The 25,852-nt window shown below is 42.4% G+C and overlaps 1 protein-coding gene across 12 annotated transcripts; it reads right to left on the reverse strand.

The window, feature by feature from the left end:
* Positions 1-2,494: 2,494 nt before the first annotated feature.
* LOC123123084 (uncharacterized) lies at positions 2,495-7,316 on the reverse strand. Of its 12 annotated transcripts, none has more exons than XR_006460518.1 (10): positions 6,728-7,313; positions 6,173-6,308; positions 5,662-5,803; positions 5,366-5,420; positions 5,071-5,244; positions 4,350-4,674; positions 4,192-4,261; positions 3,842-3,939; positions 2,831-3,733; positions 2,495-2,759 (listed from the first exon to the last, which is right to left on the reverse strand). XR_006460518.1 is itself a non-coding variant. In XM_044543525.1 (3 exons), exons 1-3 carry the CDS (start codon positions 6,992-6,994, stop codon positions 5,676-5,678), a joined length of 519 nt encoding a protein of 172 aa, XP_044399460.1. In that variant the 5' UTR covers positions 6,995-7,316; the 3' UTR covers positions 5,661-5,675. The 12 variants fall into 12 exon arrangements, 3 of the variants coding, with proteins under 3 accessions (XP_044399460.1, XP_044399470.1, XP_044399451.1); XR_006460520.1 differs by lacking the exon at positions 2,495-2,759 and having other exon boundaries at positions 3,345-3,733; positions 5,662-5,791; positions 6,728-6,829; positions 6,962-7,310; XR_006460516.1 differs by lacking the exon at positions 2,495-2,759 and having other exon boundaries at positions 3,345-3,733; positions 6,728-6,829; positions 6,962-7,309.
* Positions 7,317-25,852: the final 18,536 nt, after the last annotated feature.

A 25,852-nucleotide genomic window follows, 5' to 3' on the forward strand; every position in this document is an offset into this window, starting at 1 on the left:
TGACGGGGCGCAGGGATGAGGCGGCGGGGTCGAGGCGCCGTCTCCCCCGATCCAGATCGGGGAGGGGCGAGGGAGACGCGCGGGGGTGGGACGAGTGGGGGAGAGTGGGGATCGGGTGGGGGTTAGGGTTCGGGGGGGGGGGTGGCCTTGTAGGCCAGAGAGGAGGGCCGGCTGGGCCGGCCGGTTGGCCCAGCGTGGGGGGGGGGGCTTTCTGTTTTTTGTTAGTTTAGTTTTTCTCTTTTGTATTTTCTTTTCCTTTTATTTATTCTTTCCTGCTTTATTGTATTTGCATTTTATTTTAGTAAAACATACACTTAGTATCTAAATTAGTATTACAACCTAGTCCATAGTCACAAAAGTCTAGACCCCAAATAACTTAGTTTGACATTTTATTAATTAGTGAAGGCATTTAAATAATTAGTTTTGCTACTATTTAAATCATTATGGTGTAGTTAAGCATTTCATAAAAGTTTGGTTTCACCACCCCATTTACCTATGATTTATTCGACACATTTAGAACATTTTAGTTTTATTTTTGGAAAACTTTTGTTGTTTGCCTTGATTTCAAATTTGAATTTGAATCGTTTTCGAACTAACACGAGATTAGGAACAGTAATCGAGGTGACGTGGCATCATTAGCAGAGGTTCACTGTAGCTTAATTACCCGGACGTCACAATCAAAGTTCTTAAAGACCTCCTCCAAATCAAATTCCTTCACATCGTCGCAGGGTACGATGGGCGGATGCTTGACCTCCCAACTGCGAGAGATAGACGGGCACAGGACCTGGAGTTTAGGTGGCGCCCCGGACTCGGTGATCTCGAGCTGTGCGACGGCGACCTCATCCTCTCCGCGGCACAGGACGCCTAGGTCAAGGCACTTCAGCCTGCGCAAAAACTGATTCGTCATGACGTCAGCACTGGCCTTGATTTGGTCCTGGACCTGGGCAATGGTCCCGTCAAGAGGGGGTAGCCGCTGTAGAGACGGCGGAGAGCCACCACCGGCGGTATAGTAGAGGAAGTAGTCGATCATCGGGATGATGTTCTCGTAGCCTGGCACAAGGATAGGATAACTCATCTGGAGGAGCACCGCGGCGCGGTGGGCGGCGACGATGTCGAAGCTATGGGACTGCGACAAGCCTTCATCCATCTGCAGATAAAGGCGGGACACCTCCGGCGGCTCAACGAGTTTGAAGCAGATCTGGAACTTTTTATCCATGGAGTTGGTGCCGGTGGCCAGGGTTGAATCGGCGTCCTTGGGGAAGGTGAAGTTCTCGCTCCAGAACACGAAGCGGTCGAACATCAACCAATCAGGTAAGGTGGTGCTGGTGGAAGCCATGGCGGGTCGGGCAGCAGCGGCGGCGAAGGTGAATTGGTGAAGTGAATCTCCCGACAAGCTAGGGTTTGCTTGTTTTATCTCTTTCAGAGCGACGATGGATTTGTTTTTCTTTTTTGTTCGGTATATATTCTTACGACCGCGCAACGGCGCGCTTGGCCCAGGAAAGCCCATTCTGGCGCCGATTGGCGGTAACCACCTCGCCGTGGTGCTACAGCCCAACTCTTACCTCCTCAAAATAAAAAAAGTACATAAAAAGGCACATAAAACATAGTTTTACATCATCAAAAAGTGCATTATACATCAGTTTGAGCATGCCCCTAAAAAAACATCATCTAACATGTTACTTTAACCGATGATATAAAATAGACACCATTTGCTCCAACAAATGATGTATATTGAGCACGATAATTGCATACATATTGAACATATTCGTATCAAACTCATCTTCTCAAATAAATCATAAACACTACAAACAAATTGTTCATCACACATCACATACATTATTCAAATTATTACACAAATTTTTCATCACACATCACACGAGAAGATGAAATTAGGGATGTTGTTCCCCATGTCACTTCCACCATTCCTCCATGGCGTCCTTTTAAAGATCACTAGGTGTTGGGGCGCGCCCGTGGCGCGCCTCTTGAGGGAGAGCTGGGCGGTGCCTAGTTGTAGTCGCCCCTTTAACTTCTATTTCTATTCTAATTAGCGTTTGGGATAATTGCTTTAATTAAGAAACTTAGCAGCAGAAATAGAAATATATATACAGAGAAAGCCTATTATAGATCTAAACATGAAATATCTGACTGAGAATAGTGCATTTAACATAAGCAGCAACATAGGTTTAGCGTCTTGAAAAGCATGTGATAAGAGGGCCCAAAAGCAAACCATAGGTTATCACAGGATAGAGCATAATTAGGAGTACTTAGTGTTACATTATATTAGATTATACTGACACAGGGGCTGCAGTGTCTTCGATGGTGCATCTAGAGGCGATGCAATGTCCATGAGCTGATGTTATTTGTATGTATCAGCAAGTCAGATGGATAAGCCCAGAAATACTAAGATTATACGAGTTGATGTCCATCAAAGTGATTGTACTGGTGTGCGGATTATATTTGTTTGAAAAGCAAGCATGTATATAAACACAAAAGCAGCCGAGAAATTATGAGCTCAGATCCATTATACTGGTTGTACATGTAACGAGGACCACCCATTACAGTTTGTCCAAAAGTAGTGTAGCACATATGTCTCTTGTATTTATAGTACAGGAAAGAAGAAATCCGGACAACTCTTATTACTGTCACAACACTAAATGATCAGCCTCTGCTCAAGTGCTTGGCATGTAAGATCAGATCCAGTGCGGCGAGACGGTCTGAGCCCTCGGCTCATACGACTGGGCTTCATCAGTATTGCCTACCTGCTTCTCCAAGACAATTCAGAAAAATTATGAAAAATAACACAATGTCTTTGTCTTAGTAATAGACTTACTAATATCTAATTTATTTCAGATGTCCGATCATTTGAAGATAACACAACTTGAATTTCCTAGGTAGATATCTCAGTCCCCTTCAAATTAGGAACAATAACAGCAATGAACACCAAGCTTTGAACGATTTTTTTTTCAAAAATGTCACTCAGGCCTGATAATCCTCCTGCAAAGATGCACAACCTTTGTCCAGAAAAAAACAAACACTGTGAATACAACAAAAGAGGATGAGAGGAAAATTAGGCAGGCAAAGAACATGATGAATTGAAGGCATCACCTTCCTGGTGGCATCTATTTCATACTCCCTCCATTCCGAATTACTCATCACAGAAATGGATGTATCTAGATGTATTTTAGTTCTAGATACATCCATTTTTGCGATGAGTAATTTGGAACGGAGGGAGTAGATCAGCAGTCGAGGCTGCATTTATTTGTTTACTTTACTTGAAACATCATGCATGATTTCTTACTGTTTTGTTTTTAAATTAGAATTTGGCAAAAAGAACAAGAAATTAGTTACCATATCAAAAAATCACTTGACCCAGAGTACAATTAAAATTCACAGTAACCGAGATAAGCTTAGTCCCTGAACAACCAACAAAAACTCATGCAATATTTTGATATAAATGGCACAATGAATGTCAGAGTTAACCAAGAGGAGGGCGGCTGCGTGACCCTCATCAGAGTTGGTGAATATCTACGGTGCAACGACAAGCTGTAACTGCTGAAGCATTTAACTGTCACAGACCCCTTGCTGATGTGATGTAGCAAGAAACATCAGAGGGATTTTGAGGCATCGAAAGCAGTAGGTTCCTCAGGACAGGGTCCGGCTTCAACTTCTCATATGGCAATTTACCGTGCATGCTGGCGTGGAATTCCTCGTAGTCGAAATCATAGCCCATAAGCTGGCACATCAACAGGATTATGAAAAAAAGTTAGAAACAGAACATGTAGTTGAAATACTATGAAACTAACAGAAACTTGTTAATCTAAGCGTTGTGGGACATATATACCTTCAGACCGGCCATTGTAGTTCCTTATTCCCTGTACAAATTTAGGCACATCTTGGGGACCAAGCTCTCCTCAATCTGAAGCTTGTTCAGCATGCAGTCTGCGATTTCGTAGATACAACTATATGAGCACACAAATTCTGTAGCATGAAAACCGAGGATTGGTGTAAGTTTATTATTTTTCGTGCTCGGCTGGGAACCGCTCCGCTAGTTTGTCACGCTGGGCGGCACATGATATGATAATGCCATTGTGCTACTACTAACAGTAGGTCCATGTAGGACGGATTATCTGAAATCCTAATCGGATTCAAACCTAATGATGGTATACAATCCTTCAAAAGGCAAGAACATACTCTAGAATTTGACACATTAATCTTCTTGTGCGACTGAAATGCCCATTTCCTTGGAGACATCCGAAAAATCCTGAAGGAAACACACTTCAAGTTATAGAAGACTTATAATTGCAAGTAATCAAAGTTATGAACCAAAAAAATTGAAATGGCTACTGTACCTCAAAGATTTGCTTGATGTAAGGCTTCTCTGGAGGCTTTGATACATGCATCCAGAGATCATTGCTCCAGGAACCAATGATATTCAAGTAAATTGCATAGTCAATAATATCACACACATGTTGGTCAAAACTTCAAGCCACTGTAACAAAAATTGATAACCTTGCTAGTTCCATTTTAATTGTAGGGTCAGCCAGATGTTAATCCAAAGAGAAGATTAAACTTGCTTCTGGTCTTAGGGCTTGAATAGATGTGTGAAAAGATCCTTGCAATTTTCAGAAGAGCTACAACTCCGTTTCCATTGCTATGACTTCCCATGGAAAGCGCCTGAGAACATATGTATTATGAAAATATCAGAAATAATATCAAAGAAGATTCTTGGAATATTTTTTCAGGGTTACATATAGGTGCAACACCAAAAGTGTCAAAGTCTGCAACTATGGCAATAGTTGGCATGGATGTGAGTACACCATACACCATATTCAGAGTTGATGAGACTGAATAATATCAGTTCAAACAGGGCAGCATGATCAACCTGCTCCAGAATAACACACCCATGTGAATCCATTAAAATGTCTTTTTTTGCTTGCCATCATTATTAACAAACAGATCCAAACAGAAGATATTACAATGCCAATCAAAGCATTTATTCACATAGGCCATAGGCTCTCCATAGAAGCAGATGATACATACATGATCTAAGGACCGACAAGTCTGTCATACCAATGGTGAGCAGAGTGGCTTCTTCAGCAGGCGTTCTGACTCGTCGGCATCCGGCTTCTGCCAAAGCACGACATGGAGGTGCACATGGTTCTCCGTCTTCTCGAAGTTCCATGGCAAGTCCTCCCTTCTGAATCCCAGGAACAAGTTCATGTCCACGTACAGCCCACATCCAATCTATAGACAAACATAGATAGAAAGAAACAATTCACTTATAATTTCTTTAGCGGTAATAAATGATTGTGACCACAGTTAACCACAAAGAAGATGTAATCAGTGGAGATAAGCATGGACCAACCTTTTACCAGATTCTTCTTTTTAGTGAACACCATACGGGCAAGTTCCTTTTTTTCCTGGATTGCAATAACACCACAGCATGAAAATCTGATAAGCAAATGGCACAACTAATTGGTCATTGCACAAAAAAACAGCCAAATACGACATCTTCCTAATTATAGGAATCCAAACCATCCATAGGACACATATGACCAATATAACAAATTGCTAGAGTAGATGTACAGTCATGTTGTTGTTCAAAAATCTTTAGAAACAAATTGGAGTTGAGGGCTCACAAAATTGCAGTTGGGGACTCACCTTGTAGATGCAGGCTAGCGTATCTTGGCGAGGAGGCAGTGGCTGTGTGCTTGGAGGGCCTGGCCATCGCGCTGGCTTCGCTTTGCTCTACTTGTGTCTGCCGCCGTATCCGCTCCCATGACACGCCGATCTGAGATATATACTGATGACAACTTTTTCATTGTAATATTCCTCCACAAAAGAATGCTCAATTTGCAGTGGATCAGAAACCAGCTAGTCCCTTAACCAGGTATATGATATTTGCTACTCCATTTATTTTGTAAATCGCATGCGTCCGGAATAACATTACTACACTGCATCATGAGTTAGGAAAAAAAATCAAGCTTATAAATGAGAACACAAAACTCTGACTTCCTTATTTTCCTCCCAAGAGAACCAATTCATCTTGAGTATACCACAACCTAAAATTGGCACTATCCACTATCCTTACCGTTGCAAATACTCGAGAAAAAAGATACAGCGAAATTTTGAGTATACCACACCTAAAATTGGCACTGTCTACTATCCTTACCATTGGAAATACAGAGGTGGAGAGCTATGGATCTTGTCAAAGAAGTGCTTCCTCCTCCTCCTCTCGCCGTACACCTAACCATAAGTTCTTGGCGAACTATGTCCTTCCTACCACCAACTGCTCTGTAGTGCAAAGCCTACAAGTTACACAAGTTACAGATTAAGCTGCAATTAGAAGCAAACCGATAGAAGTATGTCCAAACTAAAAAATAATGAAATTTACTCTATTGTAAGAAAAGTAAATCAAAACCACAGTCAATTTCACTGGTTGTGTATTTATTTGGACCATTGGTAAGACAATCAATAATGCCTGTGATCTAATACAACAATTCCAGCAACTCGATGCATTCAGCCACAAACATGGTATACAAAAATTGTTATTCTACGTACTAATTACATATAAGTAATAACCATTGAGAAAATGGAATCAAGAACCCAAGGTAAATCTTAACCAGATGTCTTCCATGTAGAAATTGCAGCTGGCCACCCACTTGTACCTCTTAATCAACGAGTATCTAGGAGGGGAATGGGGGAGGACAAAGGAGAGGAAGATGACCTGCGCCGGGAAGCTCCTGTGCCGCCGTTGCTTCATCCCGCGTGGCACCACTGTCGGGCCTTTCCTACCTATTTCCGCCGATTGTCCGCACCGCGGCCACCGCTGCGTTGTGGACGAGATGATCAGAAAAGGAAGGAAACAAAGCGACGGCCATAGTTGGATCCCTGGAGACGGACACAATGGACACCGATGGTGGAGAGGAATGGGGAGTAAATCGGCGGCGGCAACAGTGACCTTCAGGCGATGACGTGTAGAGGAGGGGAGCATGGCGACAACCCGTGACGACGGAGTGGGCGCATCGGTGGCGACCAGCCCTGCTCGAGTCACCTGCCTCCTCCTGGCTGGATCTGCAGGGCCTTCACCGTCAACGGGAAGCAGTGATGTGCGGCGGCAGGGCCTGTGAGAGGAGGAGGAGTGGAGAGAGGACAGAGGATGGGGTGGGTAGAGCCGAGGAGGAAGGATCGAGGGTAGTGGCGGCGGCTGGAGAACGAGGGAAGAGAGGAGGAGGAGGAGGCGGCGGCGGCGGCAAAGAGGGAAGGCGTCGTGGCCTCGTGGAGTCTGGTGGAGACCCGCGTTAGGTTTAGACCAATCCCGCGTGTGTGAGCGATTTGACCAATCCCATCGCGTGTGTTTTGTCGTTTCCTATCCGACGTGGCTAGCGCGAGCGTTCGGCCTTGATGCACACCTTATTGTTTTTAATTGTGGGTATCGACATCTCGAATCTCATGGTACGTCTCAACAAAGCATCGGATTCAGTCCTCCCTTCTACGCGGCTGCACGGGTTTCCCCATTAGCTCATAAAAAAGTGTAGTCCTAATCTTCGCCACGCTTATTTTCAATGATTATGTTGTGCATGATCACGCACGCCGTCATGATGTAACAGAGGATCTCTTGGTCCCAAAATCCTCGCACAATAGCAATTCGGTCCTGTAAAATCCCGAGAGCACTCTCCACATCTTTTCTAGCGGCCGCTTGAGCAATCTGAAAGTAGAGTTATTTCTTACCTTGAGTTTAAAATTGGCTTCACAAAAGTAGACCACCTTGGATATATCCCATCCGCAAGGTAGTAGCCCCTGTTGTAGATGCGGCTAGGAACTCCACCGGTGATGACTCTCTGTTGGCTAACTTGGCAAATAGAGGTGACCTCTGGAGCACATTGTTGTCATTGCAAGAACCATGTGTCCCAAAGTACGCATGCCAAATCCATGCCCCTGATCAGCCACGACCTCAAGAATGACGGTGGCAACCTTGTTGCATCCTTTGAACTGTCCATGCCATGCTACATGGCAGTTTTCCACTTCCAGTGCATGCAATAGTTTGAACTGTCATCTATTATATTGTTCGCAAAGAAAGCAAAAGAATATCATCCCATGAAGAAAGCAAAAAAAATCCTTGCACAAAATTCGTCGAACACATGGAGTGGAAGGAGGAGCACACCGGCCGGCGGTGCGTCAGAGACAATGTAGTTGTCCGTGACGAATCAACCACGTGGCCATCGGGAACAACCTAGTAACCGCCAGCATGTGAAGGTCTTGGCAAAATGCCGATGCTACTCTCGTTGGAGTTGTTGGATTTCCTCGAAGAGGAAGGGTGATGTAGCATAACAACATAAAGTATTTACCTTAGTTAAGAACCATGGTTTATCGAACGAGTAGAAAGCACCAAGCCACCAACATTAGCAGTACCTGCACACAACAAATTAATTGCTTGCACCCAACAAAGGCAAGGGGGTTTGTCAATCCCCTTGTTCTTGCTAGCTACACGATTAAAAGAAAATAGGGATAGGGCAAAGCGGCTAGAAAGTAAAGAGCAATTTGACGATGTCCTGGACTAGGGGTACCAACCTGGTTGGCCCACAGTCCTTGGGCCGGGCTTATGGGCCCTCATTCTCATAAGGACTCCGGAAGCCTCGCACCTCGACGTGATCAAGACAGCTTTTGCCGACGACTTGATGTGTAATCCAAGGATATCTTCGGTCATCGCTGTGCACATCCTTGGACCCGCAACCGACCATGTAACCCTAGATACCCCTCTGGCGTGTATATAAGCCAAGGGGTTTAGATTGTAGAGGGGACCCGGTCATAATCACATCCTCCTAGCCCTAGGGTTAGGACACAACTTACAATCTCGAGGTAGATCAAGCTTGTACTCAATACACAATCATCAATACAATCAAAGCAAGACGTAGGGTATTACCTCTTCGAGAGGGCCTGAACCTAGGTAAATATTGTCTTCTTCGACCCTTGTGACCCTATAGGAACGAAGCATGTCTACCAGAGCGGGGTGAATGGGAGTTTTAAATTTTCTTCGGAAAACTTAAATCTCTCAGAACCCAGCAACGGAATGAAAGAAAAGTAAACTACAGTGAACTAGAACAGAGCATCGAAAGAGAACTAAAACATGCATCGAAGAATCATACGAATGGACGTGCATCGAAGGTAATCATGAGTGAGAGAGATAACCGAAGATGCTCGATGGCGACAAGGAATTTGTTCGACCAGTTCGTCCTTCTGCACAAGGACTACGTCTGGTTGGAGGGGCTGTGACTTAACACGGAAGATAAACTCTCTTCGCCCTATTCTCCTTGATAGTCGATTCGTCAACCCATGCCGATCACTCATGGTAGATACTTGAAGGCGATCTCCGAACCTTTATAGACTTCTTCTTTGAGAACCACAATCACTCTTGGTCTCTAAAGAATTTGACACCTAACCGTCTAGAGAGTTTGCAGCTCTCAAGAGTAATAGGCGGAGTGTACTAAACTTTTCTAGTGATGCTCTTGAGATAGTGGGTTGCTTAACAATCTTCTCAAAATCAAACGGAGCAGCCACCGGACAAAGCCGACACGGGGTGGTTATTTATAGCCGCAGCCTTCCTTGACGGGAAATGACCATTTTGGACACGAGGTCCAGTCAATGGCCAACCGACACGTTCACAATGGTCTGATTTTTGGAGCAACGGTAACATTACTTGAGGAACAAGTAATGCTAACTCCTCGGTCCGAGTCAAATCTCTCGCAGCAAAGAGGATCACAGTCTCTTGCTGGCAAGTATTTGCTCGGAACATAAAGAGATTTCTCTCTCCTTTTTCATAGGATTTGGGTTTAGCATCAGAGAATCAAAAGCGTCGAACGCTACATCCCTCTTAATAGTACGGTGGTCCTATGACTCAATGAAAGAAGAAGAATGTCGAAACAAATGCTACGTCTTCACTTCGTCTTCATTCTTCCTCTAATGCAGTCATATTCTTTGAACAAACACTGAACCAATTGCTTGAGCTTCAGCAATTTTTAGGGGTCACTCTTGTTAGCTTTATCTTCAGTAATAACCTTTGCTGCCACGGAGGGAGATTATCTTCGTCGTTTGCATCAAACTCCTTGATACTTCAGGGACCTGTTACTCTGTGTGCACTAGCAAACACATAAGTCCCATACTGTTTATGTCAACAAACTCCAAAACATAAGGGGACTATCATTGCACCAACAATCTCCCCCCTTTTGGACAGTTGTTGACAAAACAGATAATCATCAAAGTGAAGATAGATAAGTGAAAGTAAATTGAACAAGAGTGAACTTGTGTTACTTGACTCGATGATGAAACATACTCCCCCTAGATGTATGCATGGTCAATTGATATACAATGAAACTCCTTGCAATTCATTTACTTATAAGGAGGATTTTTCAATCAAGCGAGGTAATGATTTGCACTAATGATAATTAATCCATAGAGAATATAGTGCAATCATTTATGACTTCTAAGAATAATTCCACCTTAACAACAAGTACTTCAAGAGAGAATGGTGCAGCAGGCGGGGTTATTAAAATTATAGATCATATCAAAAGTTTTACAACAGAGCACGTCAAGAGGCATAAAAAGTCTCTGAAACATACACCACAAAAGACTCATAAACCAGAGCAAATAAACGTGGAGACCAAATCCAACAGAGAAAATCTATCGAAACTCTCGATGTAATTCTCCCCCTTTTGTCAACTAGTGTCAAAAAGGTGATGAAAAACATGAGTGCGAGAAATATGTGAATTTGATTCACTGTGAGGCATCGCCCGAAGAACTTCCCGAAGACATTTCTGATTCAGAGGTGGCTGGTAGATCTTCAACGTCATCAGCAGCAGCAGATTCTTCAAGACTGGCATGGTGCTGAGAGGACGGAGGCAAATTGGGATCAGCCTGTTGGGACCTGTGAGACAAAAAATTCTTCAGCAAGTTTCTTAGTGGGCGAAGTGGCTTCTGACTCGTCGGGCATTTTGTGCACCTGAATCCGGAGTAAATTCGTTGTTGGTTCACGAGCTAGCAAAGGCGGAGTAAGGCGATCTTGAAAATCTTTAGTAGTAAACCCTTGATCAATATACTCATAGAGTTCTTTGAGATGGGAGTGGCTCAACTGCTTCTTTGAGAAGAGTTTCTGAAGCAATTTCCATAAACACTTCTTGTTTTCTGTTGTGATCATGTGCATAACTTTTGTTCGGTTGTGAAGTGCATTAAGTTCAGCTACCAGATGTTCTTTCTCTTGACGGTCTTCGGCCATATGCTTCAGCAACAACTATTGAGTGTGCATTCTCACTTCAAGATGTGAAGGAGGTTGAGTGTTCGGAAGACGATCACGCTTAGGTAGCTTTGGTCCATTGAAGGTGTTATGATAATCAGGAGGGCTTGACACTGGTGCGTTCTCCAAAGAAAAATCTCCCATTACTTTCAACGTATCACGCACAGGAGGAATGAAGCTTTTGTGGCTGACTTTGGCAAGATATTCGGTTTTCATTGCATAGTCAACCACTTTCTGAATCTAGGGTGCAAATACCTTGATAGTTTTTGGTGACTGAGCTGAATCCATCAGTATGCGCAAGAACATATCTTCGACATCAAAGATATAACCTTATGAGATGACATGGATGGTTTTGTGAAGAACATCAGATATTACGTTGTCTGTATTCATCCCGGCCAGTGGACAGAGGGTGTAAGTGAGAATATGATATAAAGTTTGATTGTTGAATCTCATGTGCTCAAGCAGAGGAGGACCATTGTAGTCACGAATTTTATCTTCATCCATTGTGCATCGGAAATCTTCATCGGTGATTGCATCAATGTTATGAACCCGAATCTCAGTCTTGCCATGTTCAAACCGAGGGAAATGAAAAATGAGGCACAAAGTCCATGCAGAGCATTTTATTCTCTTTCCTTCAGTCATCCATTCCATGATCCACTTTATGCTATCTGATTCATCACCGGAGATATATAATGTTGCATAAAATTGAAGAATAATCTCCCCGTTGCTGATAGCCAAAGACATTTGTGAGACCAAAGTCTTCGATGTCTTGTAGTATTTGGTTGAAACAACAGATGTTCTTCATAGTAGCAATATCTAGGAACTCACGAGGGAAAATCTTGAGGTTGTCATAAAGAATCCACGAGTAGTATATTGCCTATTCCTGGGTCTAGAACCGAGGAGATTCAGATGTGTGGGGCTTGCTTTATGGACTCTCTTGAAAGAAAAGCGGATGAGTGTTCCGATTGCAAAGAGGCCCTTTGATGCCAACATCGATGGAAACACAATGGCAGTCGCTCGCAAGGATAAGGGTACTTGAGTTCATGTTTAACAGAGATCGCTTCACCGCCATAAATTACTAAGTCTGGGTGATGAGCAGAGGCAGGTTTTGTTGCAGAGGGATCAACATCTGAGGTTCATCGTGTAGTATCGAGTGAAATTCTCAGAGGAGATGGATCAGACACTCTGTTAGGAACTGAGTCTTTATTGGCCACAGTAGATAAGTGAAGATTTGCTTCAAAAGTTGTTGGAGGAGCAAAGGGAGGAACCGAATCATTTGGTTCAACACGGGCTGGAGAAGCCTGGTGTGCAGACTAAGCAATTTCACCTTCTTCCAAAACATTTGGTTGAGCCGGATCTTCTTCATGAACTGGTGAAGCCACGAGCACTAATTCAGTTGGCCTTGGCGAAGTAGTTGCATCTGCAGCTGGTTCAAGAGTCAGCGAAGGAATATCTCATTCCGGAGATTTTTATTTCTGTGGCTCAGTGACTGATGGAGGAGGAGGAACATTCTTCTTTGCTATCTTTTTCTTCTTCTTTTACTTCGACGGGTCGATGTGCCCTTTGACAAGATCATTTTACCCAGTCACTTGGGCTTGATGATCGAGGCAAATTTTGCGAACGATTTGATCCAAGTCTGAGTGAAATCCCAATCATCTGTGCCGAATGATAGTCAGAGCCTTATTGACATCCACATAATATTCTTCAAGTTGCTTGATGACAAACTTGGATTTCATATTTTGCATATGGTTGTTAAGCTCTTGGAGTTGGGCAGTGAGGTCATTGATCTCAACTGAGTCATTTCTCATGTCGTTGATCAGATCAGAAGCTTGAGTAATTACTTGATGTCTACTACGCAACCTTCTCCTTATAGACGTTGTTGGGCCTGCAAGTGCACAGTTTTGTAGGACAGTAGCAAATTTCCCTCAAGTGGATGACCTAAGGTTTATCAACCCGTGGAAGGCGTAGGATGAAGATGGTCTCTCTCAAGCAACCCTGCAACCAAATAACAAAGAGTCTCTTGTGTCCCCAACACACCCAATACAATGGCAAATTGTATAGGTGCACTAGTTCGGTGAAGAGATGGTGATACAAGTGCAATATGGATGGTAGATAAAGGTTTTTGTAATCTGAAATAATAAAAACAGCAAGGTAACTAATGATCAAAGTGAGCGTAAACGGTATTGCAATGATAGGAAACAAGGCCTAGGGTTCATACTTTCACTAGTGCAAGTTCTCTCAACAATAATAACATAGATAGATCATATAACAAGCCCTCAACATGCAACAAAGAGTCACTCCGAAGCCACTAATAGCGGAGAACAAACGTAGAGATTATGGTAGGGTACGAGACCACCTAAAAGTTATTCTTTCGGATCAATCTATAAAAGAGTTCGTACTAGAATAACACCTTAAGACACAAATCAACCAAAACCCTAATGTCACCTAGATACTCCATTGTCACCTCAAGTATCCGTGGGCATGATTATACGATATGCATCACACAACCTCAGATTCATCCAACCAACACAAAGTACTTCAAAGAGTGCCCCAAAGTTTCTACCGGAGAGTCAAGAACGTGTGCCAACCCCTATGCATAGGTTCATGGGCGGAACCCGCAAGTTGGTCACCAAAACATACATCAAGTGGCACATGATATCCCATTGTCACCACAGATAAACACGGCAAGACATACATCAAGTGTTCTCATAAAAGACTCAATCCGATAAGATAACTTCAAAGGGGAAACTCAATTCATCACAAGAGAGTAGAGGGGGAGAAGCATCATAAGATCCAACTACAATAGCAAAGCTTGGGATACATCAAGATCGTGCCATAGAGGGAACACGAGAGAGAACACGAGAGAGAGAGAGATCAAACACATAGCTACTGGTACATACCCTCAGCCCCGAGGGTGAACTACTCCCTCCTTGTCATGGATAGCGCCGGGATGATGAAGATGGCCACCGGTGATGGGTTCCCCCTCCGGCAGGGCGCCGGAACGGGCTCCCGAGAGGTTTTTGGTGGCTACAGAGGCTTGCGGCGGCGGAACTCCCGATCTATCTTCTATTCTGGAAGTTTTAGGGTACGTAGGTATATATGGGTGAAAGGAGTACGTCGGTGGAGCTTCGGGGGCCCCACGAGGCAGGGGGCGCGCCCTAGGGGGGTGGGTGCGCCCCCACCCTCGTGGCCAGCTCCCGTATCTTCTGACGTGGGGTCCAAGTCCATCAGGTGGGTTTCCTTCCAAAAATAACTTCTCCAGTTGATTTCGTTCCATTTCGACTCCGTCTGATATTCCTTTTCTTCAAAACACTGAAATAGGCATAAAACAGCAAATCTGGGCTAGGCCTTCGGTTAGTAGGTTAGTCATAAAAGTAATATAAAAGTGGATAATAAAGCCCAATATTGCCCAAAACAGTAGATAATACAGCATGGAGCAATCAAAAATTATAGATACGTTGGAGATGTATTAAGCATCCCCAAGCTTAATTCCTGCTCGTCCTCGAGTAGGTAATTGATAAAAAAGAATTTTTGATGCGGAGTGCTACTTGGCATAATTTCAATGTAATTCTCCTTACTTGTGATATGAATATTCAGATCTGAAAGATTCAAGACAAAAGTTTAATATTGACATAAAAATAATAATACTTCAAGCATACTAACAAAGCATTTATGTCTTCTCAAAATAACATGGCCAAAGAAAGTTATCCCTACAAAATCATATAGTCTGGCTATGCTCTATCTTCACCACACAAAGTATTTAGATCATGCACAACCCCGATGACAAGCCAAGCAATTGTTTCATACTTTTGACATTCTCAAACTTTTTCAATCTTCACGCAATACATGAGCGTGAGCCATGGATATAGCACTATGGGTGGAATAGAAGGGTGGTTGTGGATAAGACAAAAAGGGAGAAGATAGTCTCACATCAACTAGGCGTATCAACGGGCTATGGAGATGCCCATCAATAGATATCAATGTGAGTGAGTAGGGATTGCCATTCAACGGATGCACTAGAGCTATAAGTATATGAAAGCTCAACAAAATAAACTAAGTGGGTGTGCATCCAACTTGCTTGCTCACGAAGACCTAGGGCATTTTGAGGAAGCCCATCATTGGAATATACAAGCCAAGTTCTATAATGTAAAATTCCCACTAGTATATGAAAGTGACAACATAGGAGACTCTCTATCATGAAGATCTTGGTGCTACTTTGAAGCACAAGTGTGGTAAAAGGATAGTTGCATTGTCCCTTCTCTCTTTTTCTCTCATTTTTTTATTTGGGCCTTTTCTCTTTTTTTTATGGCCTCCTTTTTTTTAATTTGGGCTTCTTTGGCCTCTTTTTATTTTTTTCGTCCGGAGTCTCATCCCGACTTGTGGGGGAATCATAGTCTCCATCATCCTTTCCTCACTTGGGACAATGCTCTAATAATGATGATCATCACACTTTTATTTTCTTACAACTCAACAATTACAACTCGATACTTAGAACAAAATATGACTCTATATGAATGCCTCCGGCGGTGTACCGGGATATGCAATGAATCAAGAGTGACATGTATGAAAGAACTATGAACGGTGGCTTTGCCACAAATACGATGTCAACTACATGATCATGCTAGCAATATGACAATGATGGAGCGTGTCATAATAAATGGAACGGTGGAAAGTTGCATGGCAATATATCTCGGAATGGCTATGGAAGTGCCATGATAGGTAGGTATGGTGGCTGTTTTGAGGAAGATATATGGTGGGTGTATCATACCGGCGAAAAGTGCGCGGTATTAGAGAGGCTAGCAATGGTGGAAGGGTGAGAGTGCGTATAATCCATGGACTCAACATTAGTCATAAAGAACTCATATACTTATTGCAAAAATCTACAATTTATCAAAGCAAAGTATTACGCGCATGCTCCTATGGGGGATAGATTGGTAGGAAAAGACCATCGCTTGTCCCCGACCGCCACTCATAAGGAAGACAATCAATAAATAAATCATGCTCTGACTTCATCACATAACGTTTCACCATACGTGCATGCTACGGGAATCACAAACTTTAACACAAGTTTTCTCAAATTCACAACTACTCAACTAGCATGACTCTAATATCACCATCTTCATATCTCAAAACAATTATCAAGCATCAAACTTCTCATAGTATTCAACACACTCATAAGAATTCTTACAAATCTTGTATGCTTAGCATATTAGGATTATTTAAGCAAATTACCATGCTATTTAAGACTCTCAAAATAATCTAAGTGAAGCATGAGAGTTCATCAATTTCTTCAAAATAAAACCACCATTGTGCTCTAAAAGATATAAGTGAAGTACTAGAGCAAATGACAAACTACTCCGAAAGATATAAGTGAAGATCAATGAGTAACTAAATAATTATGTAACTATGCAAAGACTCTCTCTCATTTAAGAATTTCAGATACTGGTATTGTATCCAAACAGCAAGCAAAACAAAATAAAATGATATTGCAAGGATAGCACAACTCATGTGAAGAAGCAAAAACTTAGGCTCAACCGATACTAACCGATAGTTGTTGAAGAAGAAAGGTGGGATGCCTATCGGGGCATCCCCAAGCTTAGATGCTCGAGACTTCTTGAAATATTATCTTGGGTTGCCTTGGGCATCCCCAAGCTTGAACTTGTGTGTCTCCTTAATTCCTCTCATATCATGGTTTCTCTTTTTATCAAAAGCTTCATCCACACCAAACTCAACAAGAACTCGTGAGATAGGTTAGTATAAACCAATGCAAAACCTTATCATTTTCTACTGTAACAAAACACTAAGATTATTATTCAACATTGCATACTAAATGCCTCTGCATATTTAACACTCCTATCCTCAAATAGAATCATTAAACAAGCAAACATATGCAAACAATGCAAACATAACAGCAATCTGCCAAAACAGTACAGTCTGTAAAGAATGCAAGAGTATCAATACTTTCCTGACTCCAAAAATTATGAACTAAAATTCCCACTGTAATAAATTTATCATATCTCAATATGCAAAAAGATTCAACATTATACCACTCTCTGACTTTTCTAGGGAATTTTTGCAACAGCGGTAAACTTTCTGTTTTCAAACAACAACATGTATACTTGCAAAATAAGCAAGGCAAAGGCTATCCTTGACTTTTTTACTGAAACTAAAGATGCAAAACATTATTATAAATAACAGCAAGCAAATACTAACAAAAGAAATTGACGCTCCAAGCAAAACACATGTCATGTGGTGAATAAAAATATAGCTCCAAGTAAAGTTACCGAAGAACGAAGACGAAAGAGGGGATGTCATCCGGGGCATCCCCAAGCTTAAGCTCTTGGTTGTCCTTGAATATTACCTTGGGGTGCCTTGGGCATCCCCAAGCTTAGGCTCTTACCACTCCTTATTACATAGTCCATCGAATCTTTGCCCAAAACTTGAAAACTCCACAACAGAAAACTCAACAGAAAACTCATAAGCTCCGTTAGTATAAGAAAATAAAACAACCACTTAGGTACTGTAATGAACTCATTCTAAATTCATATTGGTGTAATATCTACTGTATTCCATCTTATCTATGGTTCATACCCTCCGATACTACTCATAGATTCATCAAAATAAGCAAACAACACATAGAAAACAGAATCTGTCAAAAACAGAACAGTCTGTAGTAATCTGTATCAAACGTATACTTCTGGAACTCCAAAAACCCACCAAATTAGGAAGTCCTAAGCAATTCATGTTCCAATCCAGAGAAAAAAGAATCAGAGCAGAAGAACGTTTCTGTGAATTAACAAAACTAATTTACTGGGTGCAAAAGTTTCTGATTTTCAGCAGGATCAACACAACTATCACCGTAAGCCATCCTAAAGGTCTTACTTGGCACTTTTATTGAAACAAAAGCTATAAAACATGATTATTACAGTAGCATAATCATGTGGAAACACAAAAACAGTAAGGATAAATATTGGGTTGTCTCCCAACAAGAGCTTTTCTTTAATGCCTTTCTAGCTAGGCATGATGATGACAATGATGCTCACATAAAAGATAAGAATTGAAACATAACGGGAGCATCATGAAGCATATGACTAGCACATTTAAGTCTAACCCACTTCCTATGCATAGGGATTTTGTGAGCAAACAACTTATGGAAATAATAATCAACTAGCATAGGAAGGTAACACAAGCATAACTTCAAGAATTTAAGCACATAGGGAGGAAACTTGACATTATTGCAATTCCTACAAGCATATGTTCCTCCCTCATAATAATTTTCAGTAGCATCATGAATGAATTTAACAATATAACCAGCACCTAAAGCATTCTTTTCAGGATCTACAAGCATAGAATTTTTACTACTCTCCACATAAGCAAAATTCTTCTCATTCGGAATAGTGGGAGTATCATAAGAGACTTGAACACTAAAAGTTGTTTCCACATTAAAAGAGTAATGTTCAGAAAAAGGGTAATCATAATCATGACAAGTTTTATAAATATAATCATCACTACTTTTTATAGCATAAGTTTCATCACAATAATCATCATAAGTAGCAACTTTGTTCTCATCATGATCGATTGAAACCTCTCCCAAGATAGTGGAATCACTAAATAAAGTTGACACTCTTCCGAATCCACTTTCAAATTCATCACAATAAAATTCAACATCCTCCAAAATAGTGGGATCACTACCTACTAAAGTTGACACTCTTCCGAACCCACTTTCATCAATATAATCATCATAGGTAGGAGGCATGCTATCATCATAACAACTTTGCATATCAAAACTTGGGATGCTAAAAATATCATCTTCATAAAACATAGCTTCCCCAAGCTTGGGCCCTTTCATATCATAAGCATAATCACTCTCATCATTAAAAATATTGATAGCACCAATAGTATATCAATTATCATCATCACAATGAGTAGTAGGAGTAACATCATTTGGGAGGGATACCTTTCTACCTTTGTTGTTCCTTCTTTTCTTTATCTTCTTCACATTATGTGTGGGTTCAACCTTCCTCTTTGAGCTCCTTATTGATGAGATTGGTTGAATAGCAAGCTCCTCCTCATTACCTGATTCATCAGAAGAAATAATAGGAGGAGATTGGGAAGTCTCTCCCCTTTCATTAGTATTCTCTTCATCTTCTATTTGCTTTCTTTTCTTTATGTAATTGGCAATATAAGGATTTTCAATGCAATTCTCTGCACAATACAAATAAATATCCTCTAGATGAAAATCAAGAAATCTATCAAGATTAAATTTTGGAATATCCTCGGTTATACGTTTCATTTCTTCATATCCCAAAAGAAGACTAAGCTCTTTATGATGCCCAAGGGTAATCAAGCTATCACAATTTTTGGACACGATTCGATCATAAAACAATTTGCATTGGAGATTTAAATGACCACGTTCATTGCAAAGTTCACAAGGAGAATATTGAATCTTTTAGCACACTCATCAAGACTTTCTTGCAAACCTTTAGTTTTAAATACTTATGGCTCTTGCAATATCTATTTTCTCTATTTGGTGTGTCCATGCAAATCCAATCTACTCCACAAAAATCAATATGCTTGTAGGAGACATTTTCATCATAACTAGTGCAATCATCATTAGTATTATGGATATTCAAAGAGTTCATACTAACAACATTGCAATCATGCTCATCATTCAAAGATTTAGTACCAAGCATTTTAATGCATTCTTCTTCTAGCACTTGAGCACAATTTTCCTTTCCATCAAACTCACGAAAGATATTAAAAAGACGAAGCGTATGAGACAAACTTAACTCCATTTTTTATAGTTTTCTTTTATAAACTAAACTAGTGATAAAACAAGAAACAAAAAGATTCGATTGCAAAATCTAAAGATATACCTTCAAGCACTCACCTCCCCGGCAACGGCGCCAGAAAACTACTTGATGTCTACTACACAACCTTCTCCTTGTAGACGTTGTTGGGCCTGCAAGTGCACAGGTTTGTAGGACAGTAGAAAATTTCCCTCAAGTGGATGACCTAAGGTTTATCAATCTGTGGGAGGCGTAGGATGAAGATGGTCTCTCTCAAGCAACCCAGCAACCAAATAACAAAGAGTCTCTTGTGTCCCCAACACACCCAATACAATGGCAAATTGTATAGGTGCACTAGTTCGGCGAAGAGATGGTGATACACGTGCAATATGGATGGTAGATAAAGGTTTTTGTAATCTGAAATAATAAAAATAGCAAGGTACCTAATGATAAAAGTGAGCGTAAACGGTATTGCAATGATAGGAAACAAGGCCTAGGGTTCATACTTTCACTAGTGCAAGTTCTCTCAACAATAATAACATAGATAGATCATATAACAAGCCCTCAACATGCAACAAAGAGTCACTCCGAAGCCACTAATAGCGGATAACAAACGTAGAGATTATGGTAGGTATGAAACCACCTCAAAGTTATTCTTTCGGATCAATCTATAAAAGAGTTCATACTAGAATAACACCTTAATACACAAAGCAACCAAAACCCTAATGTCACCTAGATACTCCATTGTCACCTCGAGTATCCGTGGGCATGATTATACGATATGCATCACACAATCTCAGATTCATCCAACCAACACAAAGTACTTCAAAGAGTGCCCCAAAGTTTCTACCGGAGAGTCAAGAACGTGTGCCAACCCCTATGCATAGGTTCATGGGCGGAACCCGCAAGTTGGTCACCAAAACATACATCAAGTGGCACATGATATCCCATTGTCACCACAGATAAACACGGCAAGACATACATCAAGTGTTCTCATAAAAGACTCAATCCGATAAGATAACTTCAAAGGGGAAACTCAATTCATCACAAGAGAGTAGAGGGGGAGGAACATCATAAGATCCAACTACAATAGCAAAGCTCGGGATACATCAAGATCATGCCATAGAGGGAACACGAGAGAGAACATGAGAGATAGATCAAACACATAGCTACTGGTACATACCCTTAGCCCCGAGGGTGAACTACTCCCTCCTCGTCATGGATAGCGCCGGGATGATGAAGATGGCCACCGGTGATGGGTTCCCCCTCCGGCAGGGTGCCGGAATGGGCTCCCGAGAGGTTTTTGGTGGCTACAGAGGCTTGCGGCGGCGGAACTCCCGATTTATCTTCTATTCTGGAAGTTTTAGGGTACGTAGGTATATATGGGTGAAAGGAGTACGTCGGTGGAGCTTCGGGGGCCCCACGAGGCAGGGGGCGTGCCCTAGGGGGGTGGGGGCGCCCCCCACCCTCGTGGCCAGCTCCCGTATCTTCTGACGTGGGGTCCAAGTCCATCAGGTGGGTTTCCTTCCAAAAATAACTTCTCCAGTTGATTTCGTTCCGTTTCGACTCCGTCTGATATTCCTTTTCTTCAAAACACTGAAATAGGCATAAAACAACAAATCTGGGCTGGGCCTCCGGTTAATAGGTTAGTCCCAAAAGTAATATAAAAGTGGATAATAAAGCCCAATATTGCCCAAAACAGTAGATAATGTAGCATGGAGCAATCAAAAATTATAGATACTTTGGAGACGTATCATTACTGCGAAGGGAATGGGCAAAGATGACACTTCTCCATCAAACATGTTTTCCACAAATCTGTCATGTTGTTCCATGATGAACACTTGATTGAAATAGTGTGGTGCAGCAAAATCATCTTGAGGCTGTGCAGCAGGAGCAACTTGTGCTACATTCTGTTAGGCTGGAGGCACTGAAGCAAAAGGTTGTGTCAGCTTAGAAGCGAACCGCGCAGCCTTTTCCTTCACAATATTAACACTGGAAACATTTTTCTTAGCAGCCGGGGCTTTGATTTGCTTCACTTTCTTTGTCGGGAATTTTTCTCCTGGCTTAGCTGAGCCAACGGGAGCAACTACTACCAAATATTGCAAGTTTATAACATCAGGATGAGGATCTGTATTCACCTTGTCAACCATTGTGATAGTAGCAGAAGGAGTCTTTCTTTTCAAGGGGTTTTCTTCGGTGGTGCAATTGGGACTGCACTTGTGTCGTGGAATTGTCACGGCAGATGTCCTAGCGAAAGGACTTAGTCGTGGAGACATCGCAACTAGCAAGCAAGAAGGGGTTAATCGGGACAAAGGACACGGGGTTTATACTAGTTCGGCCCCTTACGGTGAAGGTAAAAGCCTACGATCCAGTTTTGAGTGGGATTGCTTATGTCTCGATAACCAGGGAGCGAATCCGCTTGACCTAGCTCTCGATTTGATGTTACTTGCCCTGAACCGCCGCCTGGTCGTCCCTTTATATACAGAGGTTGACACTCGGCGGCTCATAGAGTCCCGGCCGGCTCATAAATAGTGTCCGGCTCGGTTTCTCTCTATTCCTGCCTTATAATATAAGTTACACACATATGGCGGTTTATCTCTACGGGCCTTAAGTCGCCCTTTGGGCCTTGGGCTCTTAACTAACCTGCCATCTCCAAGAGCTGTCTTGGACTTCATGAATCGCCATAGGTATAACCCGGCCCCTCCTGGGCGGGTCATACCTAATAGTTACATCCCCAACATTTGGCCCCAGATTGATTTGAACTGGCTCATGTCAATCTTCAATACTTATAAAAAATCTTCTATTCTTCATTGTGCAAGAATTTGTAATCCGCCATGACATCATCCTTCAGATTTGTGATAATCCGCCATGACGCCATCTGCCATTAATGCACATTTTCCTCAACATATCTCAACGGATCTTTATCTTAATGACTATCCTCAAAATTGAGGCGTCCTTGCATCTGGATAACTATATTTTTGGCCTCCTTGTTTTTCGCGCCCACTTATCAGTTTTCCCTTATAAATAAGCACGACCAGGTCTTTTCTCATTCTCCCCTTTCCTCATCTTCTTCCTCTCGCAACCCTACTGCCGCTCGAGTTCCGCCGCCCGTGAAGAGCACCTCGTCTTCTTCGATCTCGGCTGCTGCATCAACCTGAGTCGATCCAGAGAACGGCGGCGACCCTCCGCAGTAAATCTGCAGATGTAAGTCTTCTCCTTCTCGTACCTCAGATCTGCATTAGGGTTTGCAAGCTCTTCTGTGTTCTTCATGGTTCATCATGGTTTCTTTGTAGTTCTTTCACTGCGGCCTTATTTGATCCAAAAGCAGTATGGAACTCATGCGGTAGTTGTTTCACGTCCATTTTTTATATTAGCAGATCCCTTTTGCTTGCAAAGAGGCCTCATTAGAACTCACGAACTCATCTGTACCACGTTTTTAGGTCTAGAATATTTTCTTTTCTAAACAGCCGTTTGATCCAAAATAATAGCTGCAACCTGTGAAACTTGTTTATGCAACACTTAGACAAAAATTGCATTTGTTAGATTCACCTAGCCATGGCGACTCTTATCACCGGCTTAAAAAAGTCAATGCTCAATTGATAATCTTCCACCCATGGCGGTTTAAATAACTTAACTGCTTACGGAGCTCATGGCGGCTTAGATAATCTGACATAATTATCCTTATACCATTAGGCCCCTTTATGAGCCACCATCTTGAATACGCACTGTAACGTTTTTCTCTGGCTTAAATTTGAATCGGAAATTTTTACTCTTTCTTAGGATTTCATCACAATGGCACCCAAATCACCCACTTCATGCAACTGGGTCAAATCCATCATCACAGATAGTACGCTTAATGAGTTTGTGAAGACCGGCTATCTGCCGAAGAAGGAAGTTATGGCATATCGTGCCCCTGACCCGGCGGAGGAAAAACCTCAGCCCAAAGAGGGGGAGGTCATTGTCTTTACTGACCATATGAATTGGGGTTTTTCACCACCCGGCTCAAAATTCTTCAGAGATGTCATGTACTTCTTTGACCTCCATCCTCAAGACATCGGACCCAATTCCGTGTCTAACATTTGCAATTTTCAATTGTTCAGTGAAGTATATCTTGGAGAAGAACCCAACATACTACTCTTCAGAGAATTATTTTACTTGAACCGCCAAAATGAGTGTGCCAACGGCCAAAGCTTGGAACTTGGCGATGTCTCAATCCAACACCGGAGAGACGTAATTTTTCCTTATGCCAACCCGCCGAGTCATCCCAAAGACTGGAATCAGACATGGTTCTATTGTCAAGATACTTCTCCGGCTGGTGAAAATCCTCTGCCCGACTTTCGTACTCTGTGCCTGGAGTCCAATCATCCACTTCCTGACAAGATAACAGCGGCCGAACGCAAGACACTCGCCCCCACCCTGGCTAAGATTAAGGCTCTTCTGGGGAACGGGTTAAATGGCATCGATTTAGTCCAGGTTTGGCTCGCCTGGCGGGTTATTCCATTGAGCCGCCGCCCCCGCCTGATGTGCACCTATACAGGCAAGAAAGATGATCCTCTACGGCACAGCCCTGATGATTTGCCTGAAGATGTTATCAATAATATGACGAAGTCGCTTTTGAACAAGAGCCTAGCAGATTGTGGTAAAGTGGGTTTAAGCCCCTTCTGCGAAGCTAATCCGGCCCCAGTGGTAAGCCGCCCATCTGAATAAATTACCTTCATTTTTCTTTATATTTTTATCCATACTTATACCTTTGGTAATCTTCACGGCCTGGTGACAAATTCTGGAAGGTTAAATACGATCATGAAGCTGCAAAGAAGGCCAGGAAGGCCAGGAGAGCCGCCAGGAAATAAGATGTAAAGAAAAAGGGCAAGAAAGACACCGCCTCTGACTTGCTTCGCCTAGAAGAATCTTCTGAGTCGGAGGTAGCCCTTGACTTTCTTGGCTCCTTTTTGAACCATCTTATTGACACTGATTATCTGCAGGAGGACACAGGAACAAGTCTTGGAAGGGATGAAGAGGTAACTATTATTTACTCCGACTCCAAGCCTTTGCCAAGACAGAAATCCGAAGAGTAACCTGGAAAGTAAGATTTCCCATCCCTTAGCTTATCAAGATCCTCAGTTTCTTTTGAAGCGACAGATTCTCGAGAGCCGGAGGCAGACCCGGACCAGCAAAGATGCAGAACTCTCCTCCGGCTTACCTAACCCGCCAAGGAAACGTCGGGGCAAGGTTACCTCCGATTTAAATCCCTTTTATCCTTTGGCGGGTCTCACTCGTCAACCACTCAATTCTTCTGACTCGAATTATCAGGAAACTTCACCTTCTTCCAGTGATTCAATGCAGTCCAATTTGCGGGCTTTCAAGACCGCTCCAGGGTAATGATGCTTTGTTTGTCTTATGTTCATTTGAACTCACCATTTGCACTGACCTTTTGATCTTACACAGTGGAAACGCAAAGCCGAGCAAAAGGGTGAAGAAGAATAAGCCGGCCGAAGAGCCGATATTGACAGAGCCGGAACTTAGAACAACCGCACCTGAAGCCTCAACTTATGAGCCGCCATCTGAGCCAACTCATGACATGCCAACGCCTAACACTGACCCGCTTGCCTATCGAGCCGCCGATGGCTCTGAAAACCCGGAAGTTCCTAACTCGGTCAGAATGGATGATCCTCAAGACCGTGATGTTGAGATCACCAAGACCGGCTTTGCTGAGCCGGGGAGGCCAAGTGTTCCGCCAAGGAGGAGCTTCTAGAACTGAAAGTGCAACTAACCCCAG

This window comes from Triticum aestivum, chromosome 1B (assembly GCF_018294505.1).
Source record: "Triticum aestivum cultivar Chinese Spring chromosome 1B, IWGSC CS RefSeq v2.1, whole genome shotgun sequence".
In the NCBI taxonomy this organism is placed as follows: domain Eukaryota; kingdom Viridiplantae; phylum Streptophyta; class Magnoliopsida; order Poales; family Poaceae; genus Triticum; species Triticum aestivum.